The sequence below is a fragment of the Pagrus major genome, chromosome 5 (genome assembly GCF_040436345.1).
Source record: "Pagrus major chromosome 5, Pma_NU_1.0".
NCBI classification, from domain to species: domain Eukaryota; kingdom Metazoa; phylum Chordata; class Actinopteri; order Spariformes; family Sparidae; genus Pagrus; species Pagrus major.
Window position 1 is genome coordinate 2665359 of NC_133219.1, and position 18837 is coordinate 2684195.

The 18837-nt window shown below is 41.4% G+C and overlaps 1 protein-coding gene across 1 annotated transcript in view; it reads right to left on the reverse strand.

The window, feature by feature from the left end:
• Positions 1-17763, reverse strand: part of man1b1b (mannosidase, alpha, class 1B, member 1b) — a 28080-nt gene extending 10317 nt beyond the window's left edge. The window contains exons 1-11 of the mRNA XM_073465552.1: positions 17503-17763; positions 17246-17367; positions 16518-16637; positions 14846-14954; positions 14497-14615; positions 12597-12730; positions 12398-12507; positions 11981-12160; positions 10364-10512; positions 8636-8824; positions 5092-5282 (exon numbers count right to left, since the gene is read on the reverse strand). Of these exons, the coding sequence (XP_073321653.1) occupies positions 5092-5282; positions 8636-8824; positions 10364-10512; positions 11981-12160; positions 12398-12507; positions 12597-12730; positions 14497-14615; positions 14846-14954; positions 16518-16622 (1286 nt within the window). The 5' untranslated portion in view covers positions 16623-16637; positions 17246-17367; positions 17503-17763. The remainder of the gene's footprint in view (positions 1-5091; positions 5283-8635; positions 8825-10363; positions 10513-11980; positions 12161-12397; positions 12508-12596; positions 12731-14496; positions 14616-14845; positions 14955-16517; positions 16638-17245; positions 17368-17502) is intronic.
• Positions 17764-18837: the final 1074 nt, after the last annotated feature.

Here is an 18837-nt window from a genome sequence, read left to right on the forward strand (position 1 = left end):
GTGATTGTTTACAGTGGGGGAGAGGTCCGAGGCCCTATGAAGGCCTAGACTTTTCCTAATTTGAATCCAGATTCTAACAGAGTTAATTACCACTGGGTTTTAGGTAAAGTTAGAGGCAGTCAAAGGGAGTTGAGAACAAACCAGGGAATGAAGAGAGAGTTTAGAGGATGCAAGTTCCATATCCACCCATGCGAGGCGCATGTCGTCTGCTGTGTTGTTAATCCAGTATAAGAGTTTATGAATATTACAGGACCAGTGATAGTGTAAGAAATTGGGCAATGCTAAGCCACCGAGAGCTTTGAGCTGTAGCACTGATCTCCTGATGTGTGGATTTTTGTTGCCCCAGAGGAAAGAACTTATTAATTGATCAAGTGATCTAAAAAATGACTTCTTAATGAGGATGGGGATATGCGAAAAGAGATATAAAAACTTGGGTAAAACAACCATTTTAACCAAGCTAACTCGACCTACTAGGGATAATGGGAGACTACCCCACCTATCAAAGTCTAGTTTACACCTCTCAAAGAGAAGAGAGAATTTTTTGGAGAAAAGTCGATTAATTGAATTAGTAATAAACACCCCCAAATATTTAAAACCGTCTGTAGCATATTTGAAAGGGAAAAAGGTCTGGGGTATATTTTTGGCCGGAGTGCTGATGGGAAGAAGTTCGCTCTTGTGGAGGTTCAGTTTATAGCCTGAATAGAATCTAAATATGTCTAAAATGCTGAGAACCACAGGGAGAGAGGCAGCCAGGTTGGACATGTATAAAAGGAGGTCGTCAGCATACAACGATAATTTATGAACTTTCCCTGCTCGGGTGATGCCCTCAAACCCAGCCTCCTGGCGCAGCCCTGTCTAGTTCCTCGATAAAAGGGGAAATGGGGCAGACTGGAGTCCATTTGGGGGGAATGAGGCGACTGGGCTAACATAATATAAATTATATATAAATTCTGAATTGAAACCAAATTTCTGCAAAACAAAAAAAAGATAGCTCCACTCCACCCTGTCGAAGGCCTCATCCGCATCTAGTGAGATAATCACCTCAGGAGAGCTTGAACTAGGAGAGTTAATGATATATTTAAGAGCCTCCTCGTGTTATGAAATGAGTGCCTTCCAAGCATGAATCCCGTTTGATCAGTTGATATTATACTTGATAGGACCCGTTGTAGACACTGGGCTAGGATCTTTAGGTCAACATTTAACAGGGAAATGGGCCTATAGCTGCCACAAAGAAGAGGGTCTTTATCACTCTTAAGCAGAAGAGAAATCGAGGCCTCCGACAGGGTGGGGGGCAGGCGACCCTCAGCAAAGGACTCATTGTACATTCTTTGAGGGGCTGGCGCAGTGGTGGCAGAAAATAGCTTAAAAAACTCAACAGTGAACCCATCAGGGCCTGGAGTTTTACCATTCTGAAGTGACATAATTGCCTCCTGTACCTCCTTGATAGCGATTGGACTGCCCAGCTCTCTACACAAATCCTCATTTATTTTAGGGAAAACAATCCTATCGAGAGGGTTATCTCCATCCCAAACATCTGAGGGGCATTGTGAGGAGTAGAGGTCAGAGTAAAAAGTACAAAATATCTTATTAATCTCTGTAAGATCTGAGGTAACCTCCCCGGTTGCGGATTTGATCCTGGGGATCATTCTGGATAGTGTAGCTGCACGCGCCTGATGTGCTAGTAGCCTTGCCGCCTTATCCCCAGTCTCAAAAAAACGTTGTTTAGCCAGCAATAACTGCTTCTGTGTTTTACTTGTGGATAGAAAATCAAATTTGGACTGAGGCTGAAGGTATTCTTTATAAAGAGGTAGGGGTTAAAGCGTACAAATTGTCAACTCTAAGTATCTCCTTAGTGATTGCCTCCGACTCTGCCTTTTCTGCCTTCCTTAAGGTTGAGACGTATGATATCATTTGCCCGCGCATAAATGCCTTAAAAGCTTCCCATAGAGTGCGTCTAGAGGTCTCTGGAGAATCATTAGTATCAAAGAACAAAGAGATCTGCGCATGAAGGAATTCTTTAAAAGAAGGTTGGGCTAGCAAAGAGGAGTTAAGTCTCCATTGTCTGGAGGGTGGGATACAACTAGGAAAATTTATATCAACAGATACAGGGCCGTGGTCCGAGATAACAATGCTATGGTACTCGCATGAGTAAACCCCTGATAAAAAATAATTATCCAGGAGAAAAAAATCTATCCAAGAGTATGAGTGGTGGACGTGTGAAAAAAAGGAAAAAGCTTTGTCTGAATGGGATTTAACTCTCCACGGATCAAATAGACCTAAACTGATTTTATATGCATCGAGGACTTTAGTTGACTTGGATAACGCCTGAGGATTAGATGAAGACCTGTCTAGGGAGGGGTTTTGAATTAAATTGAAAACGCTGCCAATAATTAAGTAGTGGTCGTCAACTTTAGTAAGAGAGGAGAAAAAGCTTGAAATGAATTTATCGTCATCCCATGTAGGTGCATAAACACAGGCCAATACCACAGGCATGCCACGTAGTCTACCAGAAATAATTACAAATCGACACATCCACATCTTCAATCCCAACAGGATAACACTTTCTGCTTCCATTACCTTCTCTTGTTCAAGAGGTCATTCAGTTCAACAATATGAAAACATACAACACTCCTTCAAAAACGACATCTGATTACAGAAAAGCAATATCAGTTTTCACATTTAACTAAGGTATACAGGCCGTCAATAAGTTTGCCTCAATTTTTGTGCCTAATAAAGCAACGCCTGATATGAGATAGATATGAGTGCACCAGAGGTATATCAGTCAAACCACAGTCTCATTGATACCAACTTAACATGTGTCCCGTCATAATCCAAACAGAAAAGATGTTAATAACATAACTTATGGCATCAGCACTGTACAGTTTGGGGTAAACAAGTCCCCAAAGTAACAAAGCAAAACACAAAAAGTCCATGTACATTTCTCCTGAAGCATGATAAGAGTAAACACAGATCATGCGCTTACCCGTTTCCATGGTTACCGTAACACTCATTAAAGATGTCCGCAGAACAATAAGACCATAGGGTAGCGTACAGTAGCAGGAGCAGACGGCCTCATCTGATTAAACGGGGAAGAAAACCCCAGGCTTGGGTGGCAGCCGGGAACACCATACTGCGCCTTACTCTTTGTTCATCACACTGGTGTCTCAAAAGTGAAAGTTTCATCTCCATATGAAACTTGCAGGCGTGCAGGAAACAGAAGCCTAAACTTGACACCTTTCTGGTAGCGGGCTTGCTTGATTTTGTTGAAAGCGGCTCATTTCTTTGCAGTGCCTGCGCTGACGTCCGGGTACACTCAGATCAATGCTCCGCGGTATTTAAGCTCATGTTGCCTGGCCCAACGGAGCACCTTCTACCTCTCTTGAAAACGGTGAAAACACACACAAAAGGCCTGGGGTTACCTCCTGGTCCAAGTTTCGGGGCAAGGAACGATGTGCTCTCTCAAGCTCCGGGGATTTGGAGAGGATGCCGGGCCCAAGGTTTTCCATCAGCAGACCACATATGAACCAGATCGGGTCCTGGCCTTTTTCACTGCCCTCTGGGATGTTTATTATCTGGAGGTTGACTCTACGGGACCTGTTTTCAAGGTCTTCGAGGCAGTCTTAGAGGGAGTTGTTCTGGGCCTGCAGCAACTTCACTGTTTTCTCGGTGCTTGTTAGGCGTTCAAAGTTTTCCCCAGCCAGGGACTCTGCAGCAGCGAGGCGGCCGTTAAAGTTATTCACAGTTTCGTGGAGTGCGTCCACCGAGGTCTGTAATGGTTTAACCACCTCCTGGATTAATGCAGACATGTCTTTCCAAAGCGAGGCTCGTTGATTCTCCAGTTCCGAAACCAGCTGGCTCCTTGATAGAGTGTCCGGGGATTCATTGACGAGACCAGGTGTGTTGTTAGCGTCAGAGCTCGCTGCCACCATCTTAGCAAGTTTGCTAGCTATAGTAGCCGCACCGCCACGCGTAGTTGGGCAGCTCGGTGTGTTGCTCACTTTGGATACTTGGTATCAGCTGATACCCAAAGTCCAGGTATCGGAATCGAAAAGGAAAAAATGGTATCGGAACACCTCTAATAAATAATCATCAGTAATGTGGATATAATGACGATATATATATTGTATATTTTGCCCAGTCCTAGTACAGTGTCTTGTAACAGGGTGAATGGTGTCTCTGCCTCTTGTTTCTGCTCTATGTAACTTCAGTGAGAGGGTAGGATCACAGCGTTACATACATGTTCACTGAAACATACCAGTTTTCACCACATCACATTGTTCTGACGTCATGAGTATTTACCACACTGGTGTTGCACTCAGAAACTGTGGGGGGCGCCAAGTCACACAAAATGCCAATTTCTACATAATGTTGCTTTAAGCTGGAATTTTAAAAGTTATGAACAGTCCAGTTTTCATTTCCACCCATTTTCCTCATTAAGGACGCATTTCACCCCTCTCACCCCACCCATTATTGATCAGGATGATATTTTTTAAGACCCGTGCCAGTTGATCCACGGACTGAGATCCGTGGACACACAGAGGGACGCAGCAGCGCTCCTCCTCAGTTAAATATCAGTGTATTTTTTCATATGCAGTCAAACAGAGTTGTTAATGGGACAGATGATTGTGAACGGCAGGGCAGAGGGTCCAGCAACGAGGATCACATCCCTTTCCCTCAACGAAGACAAGTGCCACGGTTTAATACGCTCCAGGTCCTGGTGCACCTGGCTCATATAGGGAATGGGAGATGGGTTTGATTTATGCTCTGGCCAAAACACACCCATGACTAATTCAGCCTAAATACAACCTCTTTGCGCCATGCGCTGCACTTTGCACCCAGATTATCCAACGTTTAACTAGCAAAATGGACTTGTGCACTAAACATACGAGTGCCCTTGCCCTTTAAACCATTCTCCATAGACTGTCTAAATAGGGTCGTAAATCTTCATCTGACACAACTTGAAGCCCTGATTGTTGACCCTGTCTCTGATAATTGGCTTGATGCCTATCTAAGTTTGGAAGAAATTATATTCTCTATATGTGCTTTAAGGTCATGTCAAAGTGAATGCTGGTTAGCTTTAGTGTGACTTACTGGTTCTCCTTCTTGCCTCCCTGGATCCACTGCTTCAGCAGGTATTCATAGTAGCTGTCTGCTCTGGCTCCCAGTGTGTAGATGCCTTGATGGGTGAATTGTCCATTGTTTGTGTTGATGAACATGGGCACAAGACCATCCAGCTTCCCGTCCAGTTTGTGGACCTGTTTCACAACCTCAGCCACCGCAGCCTGGAACACAAAGGTGAGAGATCAGATGACTTAAGCTGTGGGGAATTTCATGACATTTAGTTACTGACTCAAAGGATATGACCATAACAAAAAAAAAATATATATTTTTGTATTAAAAAATGTAATAAAAAAAATAAAAAAAATACCCTGCCAATATATATTCAACTTTCAATATCAAATCAAGAATTCCAACGCAAATCATCTCACTACACCTTAATTCATTCAGTCATACAACACCAAGAAATAGAAAAATAATTTCTTGTGTTCTAAGTATTTAAATATCTAAATATTGTTAGAACATGTACCTGACAATTAACAAATTGGTTTGGAACCAATTTGCACTGAAACACAATTCGGTCAACAATCAACACAAAATAATATACATAAAACACTTTTTCTCAAGGGAAACCTTAGTTTAGGAAGCTTATGAAAAGTCAAGAAAGCTATAGTATGACCCTACCATCAGGAAACATGCTTGAATCAATTTTGTGATAGTTAATGGAGAACAGAAATATGTTTCTACCTTAGTGCATATAGTTTGTTCAAAAAGATCAATACCAAGTATTGTGCATCTTCCAGAACAACAATAGTATTAGCCAGCAAAAACAGCCAGTCTGAGGAGCAACTCTTGTCCCTGAATTTGAACTACTTATTGTGCATACAGGGTAATTAAATTGTTCATTCATCATCACACTGTCCTCTTAATACTGCTCTTACATTCCGCATACAGTATTCTCTACACTCTAGACCAGTGGATCCAACCTTTTTTATGCAAATGCAGTCTTGACTCTGGTGTTTGTCCCCAAAATTGGCACACACACACACACACACACACACACACACACACACACACACACACACACACACACACACACACACACACACACACACACACACACACACACACACACACACACACACACACACACACACAGACAGGCCGGACCAGCTTCAAAACAAAAAACAGAGTGAAAAAATAAATACAATTTTACTTCTAATAATGACTGAAAATATCCGTCTGGCCATTTCTCCACCTATACACAAGTGATGCACCTTTGCTAGGTCTTGGGAAAGATTTCTCATGTTTCTGGCCACACATGCAGAAGACTTTTCTGGAAAAGTCAAATTAGCAAGCAAAAACAAATCCTGGCAGCAACACCAACAGGATGTATAACCCAACCAAAAAATTAACAGTGTTTGTGAAGCCAGTGAGAGATTGTCTCCTTGTTTCACCAACATCTCCTAGCGATTAATGTGCCTGCATGGATAGGGGTGTAACATCGGGGTTTACAATTGGGGGTGCAATCCTGTGTGTATTAAACCAGTGTAGAGAAGCTTCTAGCTAAAAGGTGACAAGAAGCAGCTAAGGAATGGATGTGAACTAGGCCTATACTGAGTTTCTGTTTTTTATACAACCACTGCTCACATTAAGGTCTCAAATTATGCTTTGATGTTTGACACTGATAACCATGTGTTGCACTCACAGTAAACAGCCCCTGAGCCAAAGAACAAGTTATCATAGCAAGAGCAATTCCTGAGTGGACACTGAAATTCAAAAATACTATTGTATTAAATGTATATAGAGAAAATGCTGAAGACTACTATTAAACTATACTGGATATTTGAAAGGTAAATAACTTCAGGGTTGTACCAGCATGTTAAAAGACGCAGCTGCTAAGAATACTGTGGCCAGAACAGTGAGGTAATGGAAAACAAAATGCAGCCTTCCTAAATCTGTAAATGCGTTTTGTTCTTTTCTGTGGTAGAAGCAAATACAAATGTCAGACACATCTTTTGATTTAAGTTAACTTTAGCAAAGTAGTTCTTTACTAGAGCCTCCACCAACAACACTATCCCAGAGACTGCTCAACAGACACTCAAACTAAGTACTAATGCATGCTGAGGTGCAGGTTTGATAGGCATCGGACCAAACCACTGCGAGTTATTTGAAGAGGGGAACAGATCTTTATAAATTCAAAGACGCAATATTTTCTATAGTTAGTGTTTTCAATGCATATTGTTAAGTTAAATCATATGTTTACAATGATGTAGGCTATTATGGGGGACAGCTCTCATGAACTGCCAGCTTCAGGGCAGTCTGGGTTCATGTGTTTCGGGAGTGGTTTTCAAGGGAGGCCCGTAGGCAGGAGGTTGCATTTTTTTTTTTTCGGTTGGATACTTTCAAATCTATCTTGCTGGTTTCAATTATCTTACCAACTGCAGCTTTATTTACAATTACATACTATGATTATGTAATCATAATATGCTTATCAGTGAATTCTTTTGATATTCATAATTTCCCCCTGACTTGCAATTTTTAAATAATGCTACAATTTACTCTAAAAAATTGTTGTTTTTTTTAAAAAGTACTGTTCCTGCAGCCAATTATTAGACCAAACATGACTAGGTGCTGCTGATTTAAGATTGGGTTTTGACTGTTCTAGAGACCAAGACTGGGCATACAGCATCTCAAATACATTCTCATGCTAACAGAATCTTTTTTTTTTTTTTGGTCTCTTTGGTCTTCTAAACTTGATTGTAAGGATAATGCCCCAGCTCTGTGGACTAAGTCACATACCATGTTAACAAGACTTCTTGGGGCTTCGAATGTGGCCCATCTCTTGTGACCCACGAATTTATAATCCTTTAGTTGACAGCTAGCCACAGTCCGATGGAAGAGTTGACAATGGCTACTGCAAGGCAACGAAAGCAGCAGCTGATAACAAATCCAGTAAGTATCAATGCATTCAGGATCACACTAGAAAAAGCTAGCATACACTGTCTACACAAGAAGGTCTACCATTTTTTTACCATCTATAGCCAGACAAGCAGCCCAGTGTGGTTGTTTTTAATGCTACTGCCACACCGAAACTTCAAACAAAACCAATAGATGGATAAAACAATGGCGAGACAATTAAGCTACTCCTTGAGTCTTACCATAAAGGGAGCAAACAATCATAAGCTAGAGGGTAGCCAGAGGAAAGCTTATTGCATTAAAAGTATTAACTTTCTAAAGACTTATCTTGTTCAGTTCAGCCACACTTTGCTCATTGGTACTTTGTCAGTTTCAGTGTTATTTAAGCAGCCTAGGTTTTGCTTTCAACTAAACTTAGGACTGAAATAATTACTTGAGTAAATTGAGTAATACCAATCTTTAGGAACTGCCAAGCTCATTCTGCATACCAGTTTTAAAACAGCCCCTGCAGATCGGAAGTGGTATCCGTCAGTGCTGTTTAGAAGTGCCATAATGTTATTTTAGAAAAAACTTATGACGTCAAGCTGTGTTAGCACTGTTACAAAAGGAAAGCCGAGCCTTAGTGACATCAGAGAGGTTGTATCGTTTGGTCAGTTACCTGGTACTGTGGTTCCTGGGTGAGGCGGGTGAGCTCTCTGAATTCCAGCTGGATGCTTGTAACCTCTGCCACAGTGCTGTCTGAGGTCCAGCGAGGGGGGTGAGCTGTGCCTTTCCCGATGTTCACATCAGAGTAGGGGATCTTGGATGGGGTATTGAAGGCTGGCATCAGCCTAGAGCCGATGTCTTTCTGCAGAGGAAGAATACAGATTACATGCAGGAATCTGCAGCTGAAAGGCATGAAAACTACAAGTGACCGCATAAACCATGACGGACTTCAATTTGATTTTTAAATTATCATGGGTGGTACAAAGCTTTGCCTTGTGTACTCAGCCACTTGAGTTTTTTTTTTTTTTGCTGTTTTCAGATTTTCAGTCTGACTGAACTGATATTGCTTTGACATTGCTGGGGTGTTATTGCAAATGTACTGTATGTAGCAGCTCTAAAGCTGAAACAACTGATTAATCTATTAATCATTTAACAGAGGATAACATTCTGAAAGAATTTCTAAGACATCACCTTGGGCTTTTCATTCAATAAAAGGAAGAACTACAGACTATTTGAACTTGGATTCCTAGCACGCCCCCTTGGTAGCCAGAGTAGCCTGCGGGCAGAGGATGTTACGAACAAGGAAACATTTTACAATGTTTTGGCTGACTTGGATATTCAGCCATATTTATCCGAGCATACGGCTGAAGAAATGCAGCGTAGAGGGGCCGTAGTAGTCTTGCACAAATATTCTGGCTTGTTTGCATGTCTTCAAACCAATCACAATAATTTTGAGCAGCACTAAACCCAGGATGTAGCGATGGTGCCCCTTTAAAATAGTGTCGGGGGGAGGAACTTGATTTGCACGTGGGGAGGTGGGCCTGGCATTAAAATGGCTAAATCCCAGGACAAGTGAAGGTAAAAGGTACTAGCTTGTTGATATTCATGCCATTAGCGAGCAGATTAGTGTTACATTAACTTGCCATTTACAGCATGTAGGTTGCTAGCATGCAGGTGGTTGTTGTTTCATATAGCGATAGGGGTCATGAAAACAGCCAGATAGTGGAAGGAAGGAGGGAAATGGGCGCCCAATGACAGGCTTTATACCAGCAGTCTACATCCGGTAAGTCAGGCTAGGGCCATGGTAACACAGCAATGTGGGTGTGGGCATCAGAAGCTTGCACACAACAACGTGACATGATGTAAGATTCTGTATGATGACTTTACTACAAATACAAAAACTCCTGGCCCGCCTAATGTGCCTCTCCTCTGTTACTGAGAGCTACAGGTCTGTAAATGGTAAATGGTAAATGGACTTGCATTTCTATAGTGCTTTTCCAGTCTACTGGACCACTCAAAGTGCTTTACAACTCTTGTCACATTCACCCATTCACACACACATTCATACACTGATGGCAGAGGCTGCCATGCAAGGTGCCAACTGCTCATCAGGAGCAATTTGGGGTTCAGTATCTTGCTCAAGGACACTTCGACATGCAGCTGGGGGAGCCAGGGATTCGAACTCCACCTCCTAAGCTACAGCTGCCCCATGCAGCCGCCCCCTGTAGCTGGCAGGTAAATGGCTGAACTACACGCACAGACAGCAGACAGGATGAAACGTGAAGTTGATTCAGCTCAAATCACACAAAATCTCCCATGTTGAGGTTGAGGGAAGTAGGTGTCAACTTCTAATAGTGTTTTTACAAACAGCAAAGAAATGGGTCCATGTATGTTGACTCACAGCTTTGTCTAGAAACAGGGTGTCTCCAGTCAGATGGTAGGTACTCAGCAGGCCTCCTAGGATGCGGATGGTGCTTTCAAACAGGTTGACATCTACATTCTTGTTGAATGTGAGTTCTGTGGCCACCCACGCCTTAGCTTCTTCAAATTCTGCAACGCAATATTTTTGAGAATAAATATAGGATCATTTAAGAATGAACCAATATAATCTGAAATGATTTCATAAATGTAACTGGTTAAAAATAAGATCAAATGTAAACTGAGCTAATTGTGATGAAATGTTTTTTCCATCTCTTTTGTGTTCACTGTTGTCCCAATCCTCATTTCACGTTACTTTTGATTAGGGCTGCTGCAGTGGCGACATTTTCCCACTGACTAATAAGCTTGTGAATCGGTAATCCCAGGTACACTGTCTTTTTACAAGAAAAGTCGCTCACTATCTGTAGAGCGCTGTGTTAATTTACTGCTAATGAAAACAGAACATTTCTTACTGCTGCAGCTTGACATTAGAAGCATTTAAATAGTGAAACACGAGTTGACTTTTATTTTGAAGTAGGCTAGTCACAGGAAATACAATGTATTCAGTTTGCACCCCCTTCATCAAAAATGCGTCTGCAGAGCAAAACAATGGTAATTTTCTAACCATTTTCAGCATTTTCTGACAGTGGATCAATTTTAAATATGACGGGGTGTAGTTTTATACAGTCTGTGGAAGTAATGGAACAATAAGGAGCTGCTTGAACTTGAAATGGGACTTGTGTTGTTCTGTGCTGCGACTCTGCTGCTGGCCCCGCTGCTGCATGGGGTAGATATACCTCGGCAAGCCTATTTCTGATCAAACTCTGGAGCAATGTGAATGGTAGAGTGTAACACAGGAGTTATTTAGTAATGTTATGGAGAAACTATTGCCATTTTTCCATTACATCTGCCGGCCTGGCTCTACTCGGTTTGACTCGGCACGGCGGCCCGGCGCGACTGGAGTTTTGCATTTCCATGACAACTGGGCTACCTGCTTGAAGGCGTGTCTTAAACCAATGACACGCTTGTCCCAATCCCCACAGTACTATCGAAGAATCACTGCTAACAAAGTCACTCTGCTGACAGAAACTAAAGAAGTTCAGTTAGAAGCTACAAAAGTACTCAGAGCTGAACACACTGACTTTTAAAAATATCTTTCTCTCAGAATTCCTGCACAGACATGAGTTGAATATTGGTTTTAGGGGGAGATGGGTGCTTGTTATGGGTTGGTCACAGTCGTGAGTCGTCACCACTGCCCGCTTGGAGGCGGGGTGACCGCGACTTGGCCCTACTCTGGTGAGCAAATCAGCGTGGCTTGGTTTGACTCGGTGCAGCCAAAAGTGCTGGTGGAAAAATGGCATATGAGTGCTTGGAACATCCTAAAACGTACTGATCCATGGTGGAGAGGTGATTTATGTTTTAGGAGTGGTTTGAGAGGCTTTTTTTTTTTTTTGAGGATTTTGACAATTTTTTTTTGCTGCAACACTAGATCTGACTACAGCTTTCATCCGCTGCAAGCTAACTACTTTTTAATCTTTTTAATCAAAGACTTAGTTAAGAGGTTGAAGTTCAAAGTTAGAAGGCACACAGGTCAATCTACCTTCTTTAAGCCCCATGATCCACATTGTATCCAGGGCATCGATAAGCGTCAAACCTAGGCCAAACCACTCGCTGTAGGACTTGGAGAGGGGCCTGAGCTCATCATGGCCCCAAGCAAAGTCTTTATAACCCTTCCATGCATGTCTGAAAGCTTCCCGCACCGCCTCCAGCCAGTTAATTGCTGGAACACACAATACACACAAGATGGCAGTTAATTATCCCATCTAAGTCTTCAAAGTGATTCAGAAACAAGAGACTGAAATGTTCCACTTATTCAATTTACAAATAGACTCTCAAGTAGAGCTTTAATGGTCACACTTACAGTTGTTTTTATTTTGTCAAAAGTGTTGAATGAGATCTATTACTATTATTATAACTCATAATCCACACATGAACCGGAAAATAAAACAGCAGATACCAGACTCTTTCGATGGTTTGGCTTTTTGGTTGGCAAGTAAATCCTCATTGTTTTCCTCATCCTTCGTGCCTTCCGTGGCCTGGTCAGTGTCGATCACCGCCCCTCGCCAGCTGAAAGTCACCAGACAATTAATAAATAATACAAAAATATTCATACAACCAAAAATATACTTTCACTTTGATCACACTCCAAGTCTCACCTGATGACCCCCTCCTCCTCCCCTTCTTTCTTATTGTCAGCGGCTTTGTCCTCAACCACCGTATTTGAAACGTTTTCTTTCTTCTGAAGACGATTCTGAAGGAAAGGCGGTCCTCTCTTAATGGATAACTTCCTCTATGGCAAATGGTGGCATAAACAAGACACTTAACCATCAAAATCCTCAGTTCATGTAAGCATGCCATTAGGAGGGAAATGCAGATCCATATTATATATAGATGTAATACACACATTCTTAACTTGCTGATGACCTGATTCAATATCAATTTGGCTCAGGAGACTTCAGCTACAACACCAATTTTGCTTGGAATTCTGAAAGAACTAATGCTGTATATTTTACCAGAACCGTCTAACCTGTGAAGTATTTTTTCAAAGCCATGAAAACCACAAACATAACTCTATTCACCTTCACTGTTTCAAAAACGAATCGAAGAGGCAAATATCTCAAAACATGGACACATGAAACCAAACCTATCCCCTGTATGGGGAGTTGCCACTGGAAGTGAATGAGATTATGTGCTTTTAAGTGGATGAACTGGCCTGCATATATGACAATACTGTGAGAATCTCAGTTTATCTTCCAACATTCACTGGGCCTCAACTACCTGCCAGTGCTGACAATACTGAGCTGTTCAGCTTGCTGCAGATGTATTACTTCAAAAGAGGAACAAGCACAATTTTAGATCACAAATCTTGCTCACACCTGTGTGCACTGCATCTTTCTTTTGTTAGCAATCCATCTTTAGTGGCGATTAGGCTGTCTTCATCTTTGCAGTATTCATCTTTGCTCAGGTTGTAGAGAGTTGGAGAAATTTTGAATCATGTAAAATTAATATACTAGTATTTGATGTTTATTGAACTACTATAGTGTTAATATATTTTATTGTTAGAGTGCTTGAGGAATTTGCCATCAGGATATGAGAAATACCAGAGTGTGTAGTCTTCAGTGAAGGTGAAGTCAGCTCAGCAAGACACTTTATTTCCATAGTCCAGTGTTGATACCCAACTATCTTGATGCCAAAAGGGTTATGGTCAGCATTGTTATCCTATGGCGTAACTCCAATTCTGGACCCATTTGAACAACTCTAATATGTGCAAAATAGTTTTCTCAATACTTTAATAATCACCTGAAATTTTGCACTTTTTTTTGTATTTTTAGTGACCTGCAATGTGCAACGCCGGTAGGCAAGGAGGGCTTTGTACAGCTGAAACTGTAACAAGACATATTTTAGCCACCTAAAATAAGTCTGACATAAAATACAGATATTTTTTTTCTTTTCAACATTTTTGCCGTTTACTTTGCTGTTAAAAGCCTTTTCCTTTGCCACTATATTCCCTCAACCATACAGCGTCCGTATTCCTACGCACAGTTGGAAGCTGCATCTGCACACTGCTTCTCCACACCGATGGCGAGATGAAGGTTGTCTACTGCAGGTAACACACTTACCAGGGATAAGTACCTCACACAACCCCACATCAAAAGACACAAACTATCACTATAAGTCACCTGATAAACATTGACACTGAATGTAAAAACACTAACTGACAAACTAGAATAACCGCATCATGTGAATTCTTGAGTTATAATTAAGTTACATTTTTTGTGGGGTAACAGCAACCTTGACTACTGTCCTCTGGCCACCAGATTCTAATCAGTTCATGCTTTAGTCGTAGTGAACATTTGTAGCAAATTTGAAGAAGTTCCCTCAGGGTGTTTCTGTGATGTGGTGTTCGCAAGAATGGGACGGACAGACAGACAACCCAACAACATAATGCCTCCATCCACCGCTGTCGCCGGGACAGAAGCATTAAAATGTAATCACTCCAGTCTCTTTGGAAACCCTGAGCTACCCCTCAAAGGACAGAAGCAGAGATATAAGAACCTGTGAGGTTTGTTCGGGCAGTGGTGGTTGGACCTGTTTCACAGGCTCAGGCAGCACATGTGGGATGACGGGCCTCAGGTCGCTGTTACTCTCTGTATCTTGCTCTCCTTCTGTAAGGCCTGAAGGCACATACGAACAGATTTTGTATGAAAGTATAAATTAATGTAATAACACAGCTCAAGGGTGGTAGGCTAGGGTTACTTAATTATTAATATTGTTACAAGTTTTACTGCATCTTTAACAAAATTACAAACTGAAACAACTCCGGCTCCGAAGAGGTTCTTATAGCATGCTAGTGGCTCAGACTGATGGGATATCATAGTAGATGTTTAATGTGTAAGAGCTTTACCGCTGAGGTGTTCAGTAATAGAAGGATAAGAAGCAATTCCACAAATAAACAGGAGGACGAGGATGAAGAGGATGAGGCTTCGCTGCAGCCTGGACAGCTGTTTCCATTTCTGTAGGCACAGGGGAGAGAGATTGAAAATTACATCAGCTTCCATCGAGTTCCTGAATAATTTCTATGGTTCCAACTGTGCAGGGCTTTATCTGGATCAACAAGCAACTGGCCAGTCTCATCACTCAAGTCTAGTGCTGCTACAAAGCAGAGGAGCAGTATATTTAGTGCTGCTGTGGTGCACTGATCAGGTGAGGTCTAGTTTCTAACAGAGACCTCTTCTACTTGAAACCAGTGACAGCTATGTTCTGCTGATACCACACTGTGTACTAGGACTAGGTTATTATACATCGCATTGCTACTCATGCCCACTTTCTGTCTGAAAAGCAGTGCTGGTAACATTAATGAAATAAAGTACCAGATCACCTCCAATGAAGGCAGCAGCTTCTTTAATTTTTTTAAAATGTTTTTTTAAATCAAAGCCACAGTAGCTCACATAAATAATGGAAACATAAATACACAAATGAATAATGCCTGATTTATGTTCAGTTTTGCAAGAGCCTCTCTCTCTCGTTTCAGATGTATTTTTTCAGCATAGCAAGTGCTGCATTAAAGTGACCAATGAGTTAAGAGAAGAGTATGTTGGCTGTCGCAAACATTAAATTGACATATTGACATTGTCAATATATGGCACTGCATGGTGACAGTCTGCAAGGTAGCTAGCATGGCAGAGGCTCCACAGGAGAAGGCAAAAACATACAATTGTCATTCAAAATGGGTAGAGGAATTTCTTCTAACAATGGTGAAAGACGGGTATGTATATGTATGTATAGCACTGTTTAACAGAGGAATCTGGAGCGGCACCGCCAACACCAAACCAACAGAAGTTCAAAGACAGCTATGCTATGCCACTCTACAACTTTAGGTCAAAGAATAAAAAAGGGAATTTCTCAAGTATGAAATATCTCATTCCACCTATTTGTTTAATAGATGGTATGACAAATTAATATTAGCTTGAACGCTTAACAATGATATTTGGTGAGCAGTATGTAATGTCACTCCTTTTCCGGTCTGACACAGCCCTTATGTTGATAGTTAACTCTTAAAGGGGCACTATGTAGTTTTGGAGAAGGAATTAAAACTTGGAATTATAATTTTTACAATATTAATGAGGTTATAATACAAACTCACAATATATGTATTTTCTCCATAAATGAATAAACAAGCTGTTCTCAGAGGAAAATAAGGTCACAGAACACTGTCTGAAGCTAGAAAGGTGGCAGGGTCCACCACAGATAGACAAAGTAAAACAGTATGAAATTGTATTGTCCTTTAGGGTCAGTTTGTTTATTTAAAACAAAAAAAAAATCAGTCAATGAAGGTCTTCTTCCTCTAATTAACATTTCTTGTCCAAAGTTACACAGTGCACCTTGCAAAATGTCATCATGGGTCCAACATCCGGCTCTACATTACCGCAAAGGAAAGAAGAGGACCATGTATACCTCTCCGCAATACATTTTTCCACAGTTATGTTGGCAAGTATCAGCAGCTAAAGTCAGCACAAGGAGATAATCCAGAGCACAGGAGAAAGGAAAAAACCTTTACAAGCAACTCAGTTACTTACCCTCCAGCAGGACTGCCTTCTCCATTGCTTACTGTTATTGTATCCTCCACTTCCTTGTCCAGCAAAGCTTATAGATACATAGTCCTGTCGAGATGGTGGATGCATGTCTGTAACACAGCCCTGGAGGAAGAGACACATTGAACAGTGTTGTGAGCAAGAGGAGAGCTGGATGTGGGTGGCATGTGTGGTGATATTAACCCAGCTCCAAGGAAGCTAGAGGGACAAGATACACTGAGCATGTGAGGCTGGCTGCATGTGGATGGAGTGTGATTATAAATGAACAGATATCAGATATGTAGACGAGAGTTCAGCTCCACTTAACACACATTTGGCTTTGCAGGAGAAACCTTACTTCTTAGTTCTCACGCCGATGTAACTTGCTGTCACCTAAATGCATAGCACACCCAATATCAAGGAAGATAAATCCAACATAACTAATCCTTGTGTTGTTTCATTTCAGGGGCAGTGTTAGCAGAAATGTTGCTGGTTAGCAGCACAGCATATCACAGCACAGCTAGCTATACAGCTGACATCACATCTGCATACGCCACCATGCACCGCCAAGAGTTAATCAACAGGCTAATGTCATTAATATTGTTGACTAGCGTTAGATGTGTACGAAATATCAATATACATAACGTTAACTTATCCAGTCCCAATAGCTTTATATAACACTAGGTATGACATACATTATAATGTACAGTTATTACAGACTACCGTTAACTTACCCTTCACACAAGAGGTAAACCCGGCTGTGAATGCTACAGTGACTTCGCCTCCGTGTCCTTGCCTCGATGTGACGTTATGGCGGATTCACAGCTCAACTGTGGACCGAGGCATGGCACGGGGCCTAAGACACCATGGGTAAACATTCGAGCTTAGTATAAGTAACGTACAGCCAAACAAATCCTTGTAAAACGACAAAAGTTGTTCAAATGAGGATTTAATTGGCGCCCAGAAAATTGAAATATGTAACTGACTTTACCTTTACGTATCCAACGTTGACGTTGACGTGCGGTGTGCAGTGTTTCCAGAGTGGTGAGCTCAGCGTCAATGAGACCGCCTCGGGGGTCTCTTCATGTTTAAAAACACTTCATCAGTACCGAAAGCCGCGGAGCCGGTAGTTCTTATCTTAGAACTATCACAGAGACGATAAAAACTACAAAATGTCATCCACTTGTAGCTCAGGGTATCATGATGCTCACTGTCAACAGCAACTGTGACTCAGATGCACCTATGCTGCCTTCAGTGACTTCCTCGAATTATCGTAAATATCAAGCACAGCTAGTATACGGTTTTCTGAATGATGCTTCAAATTAAATGACATTTTAAATGCTTCTATTGGTACGGAAGCCCTAAAGGGCCATGCATTCATACATTTTATTTCCTCCGTTTTCCCGTGATAACGAGTTTATTAAATTCTTTTCTCGAAATCTCGAGATATTATCTCGAAATAACAACTTTTCTCGAGATCCGTTTTCCGAGATAACGGGATAATTTTCTCGAGATCTTGAGATAAGAAACTTTGTTTTCCCAGGATAATGATATAATTAATTCGAGATCTTGAGAAAACAAAATGATAGTGTAGTATATTAAATCATTGCAGGAAACATCATTCAGTGTAGCAATGTCACAGGAGCAGGAGCATATCGATCACTGCCTCACATATCTTTTCAATCAAGGCCCAAGGCCTGACACAGGCTGAAATAGTATTATGCCTTGCTATTACAGATAATATACACATTAGTGTGCATAATCTAAAAAGACGGTTAGCAAGGCTTCAGCTATATCGGCGGCGCAATCTAAGTGAGCCTGATGTCATCCTTAACTACATAGCTGACCAGCTACGAGGTCCTGGGCGTCTCCATAATCTCAGGCCTATCATGTCACAGTCATTATCTCGAGATCTCGAATTAATTATATTGTTATCTCGGGAAAACAAAGTTTCGTTATCTCGAGAAAATTATCCCATTATCTCGGGAAAACGGATCTCGAGAAAAGTTGTTATTGAAACAGCAGTTATTATTTCGAGATAATAACTCGAGATCTCGAGAAAACACATGAAATAACTCGTTATCACGGGAAAACTGAGGATATAAAATGTATGAATGCATGGCCCTTTAGGGCTTCCGTATATTGGAGTCATTTTGAAACTGTCATTTATTTCTCCATCATTTGTATTACATTATGTTAAATTATTGTAGAATACCAAATTATTCAGTTCCATATTGTGACAGAGGGGTCAGTGACCAAGGTATGACAGCAGATAGGCCTACTTCTATTTTTGGGCCGAGGGCAGCTGGGTGAACAGAATGTGGCT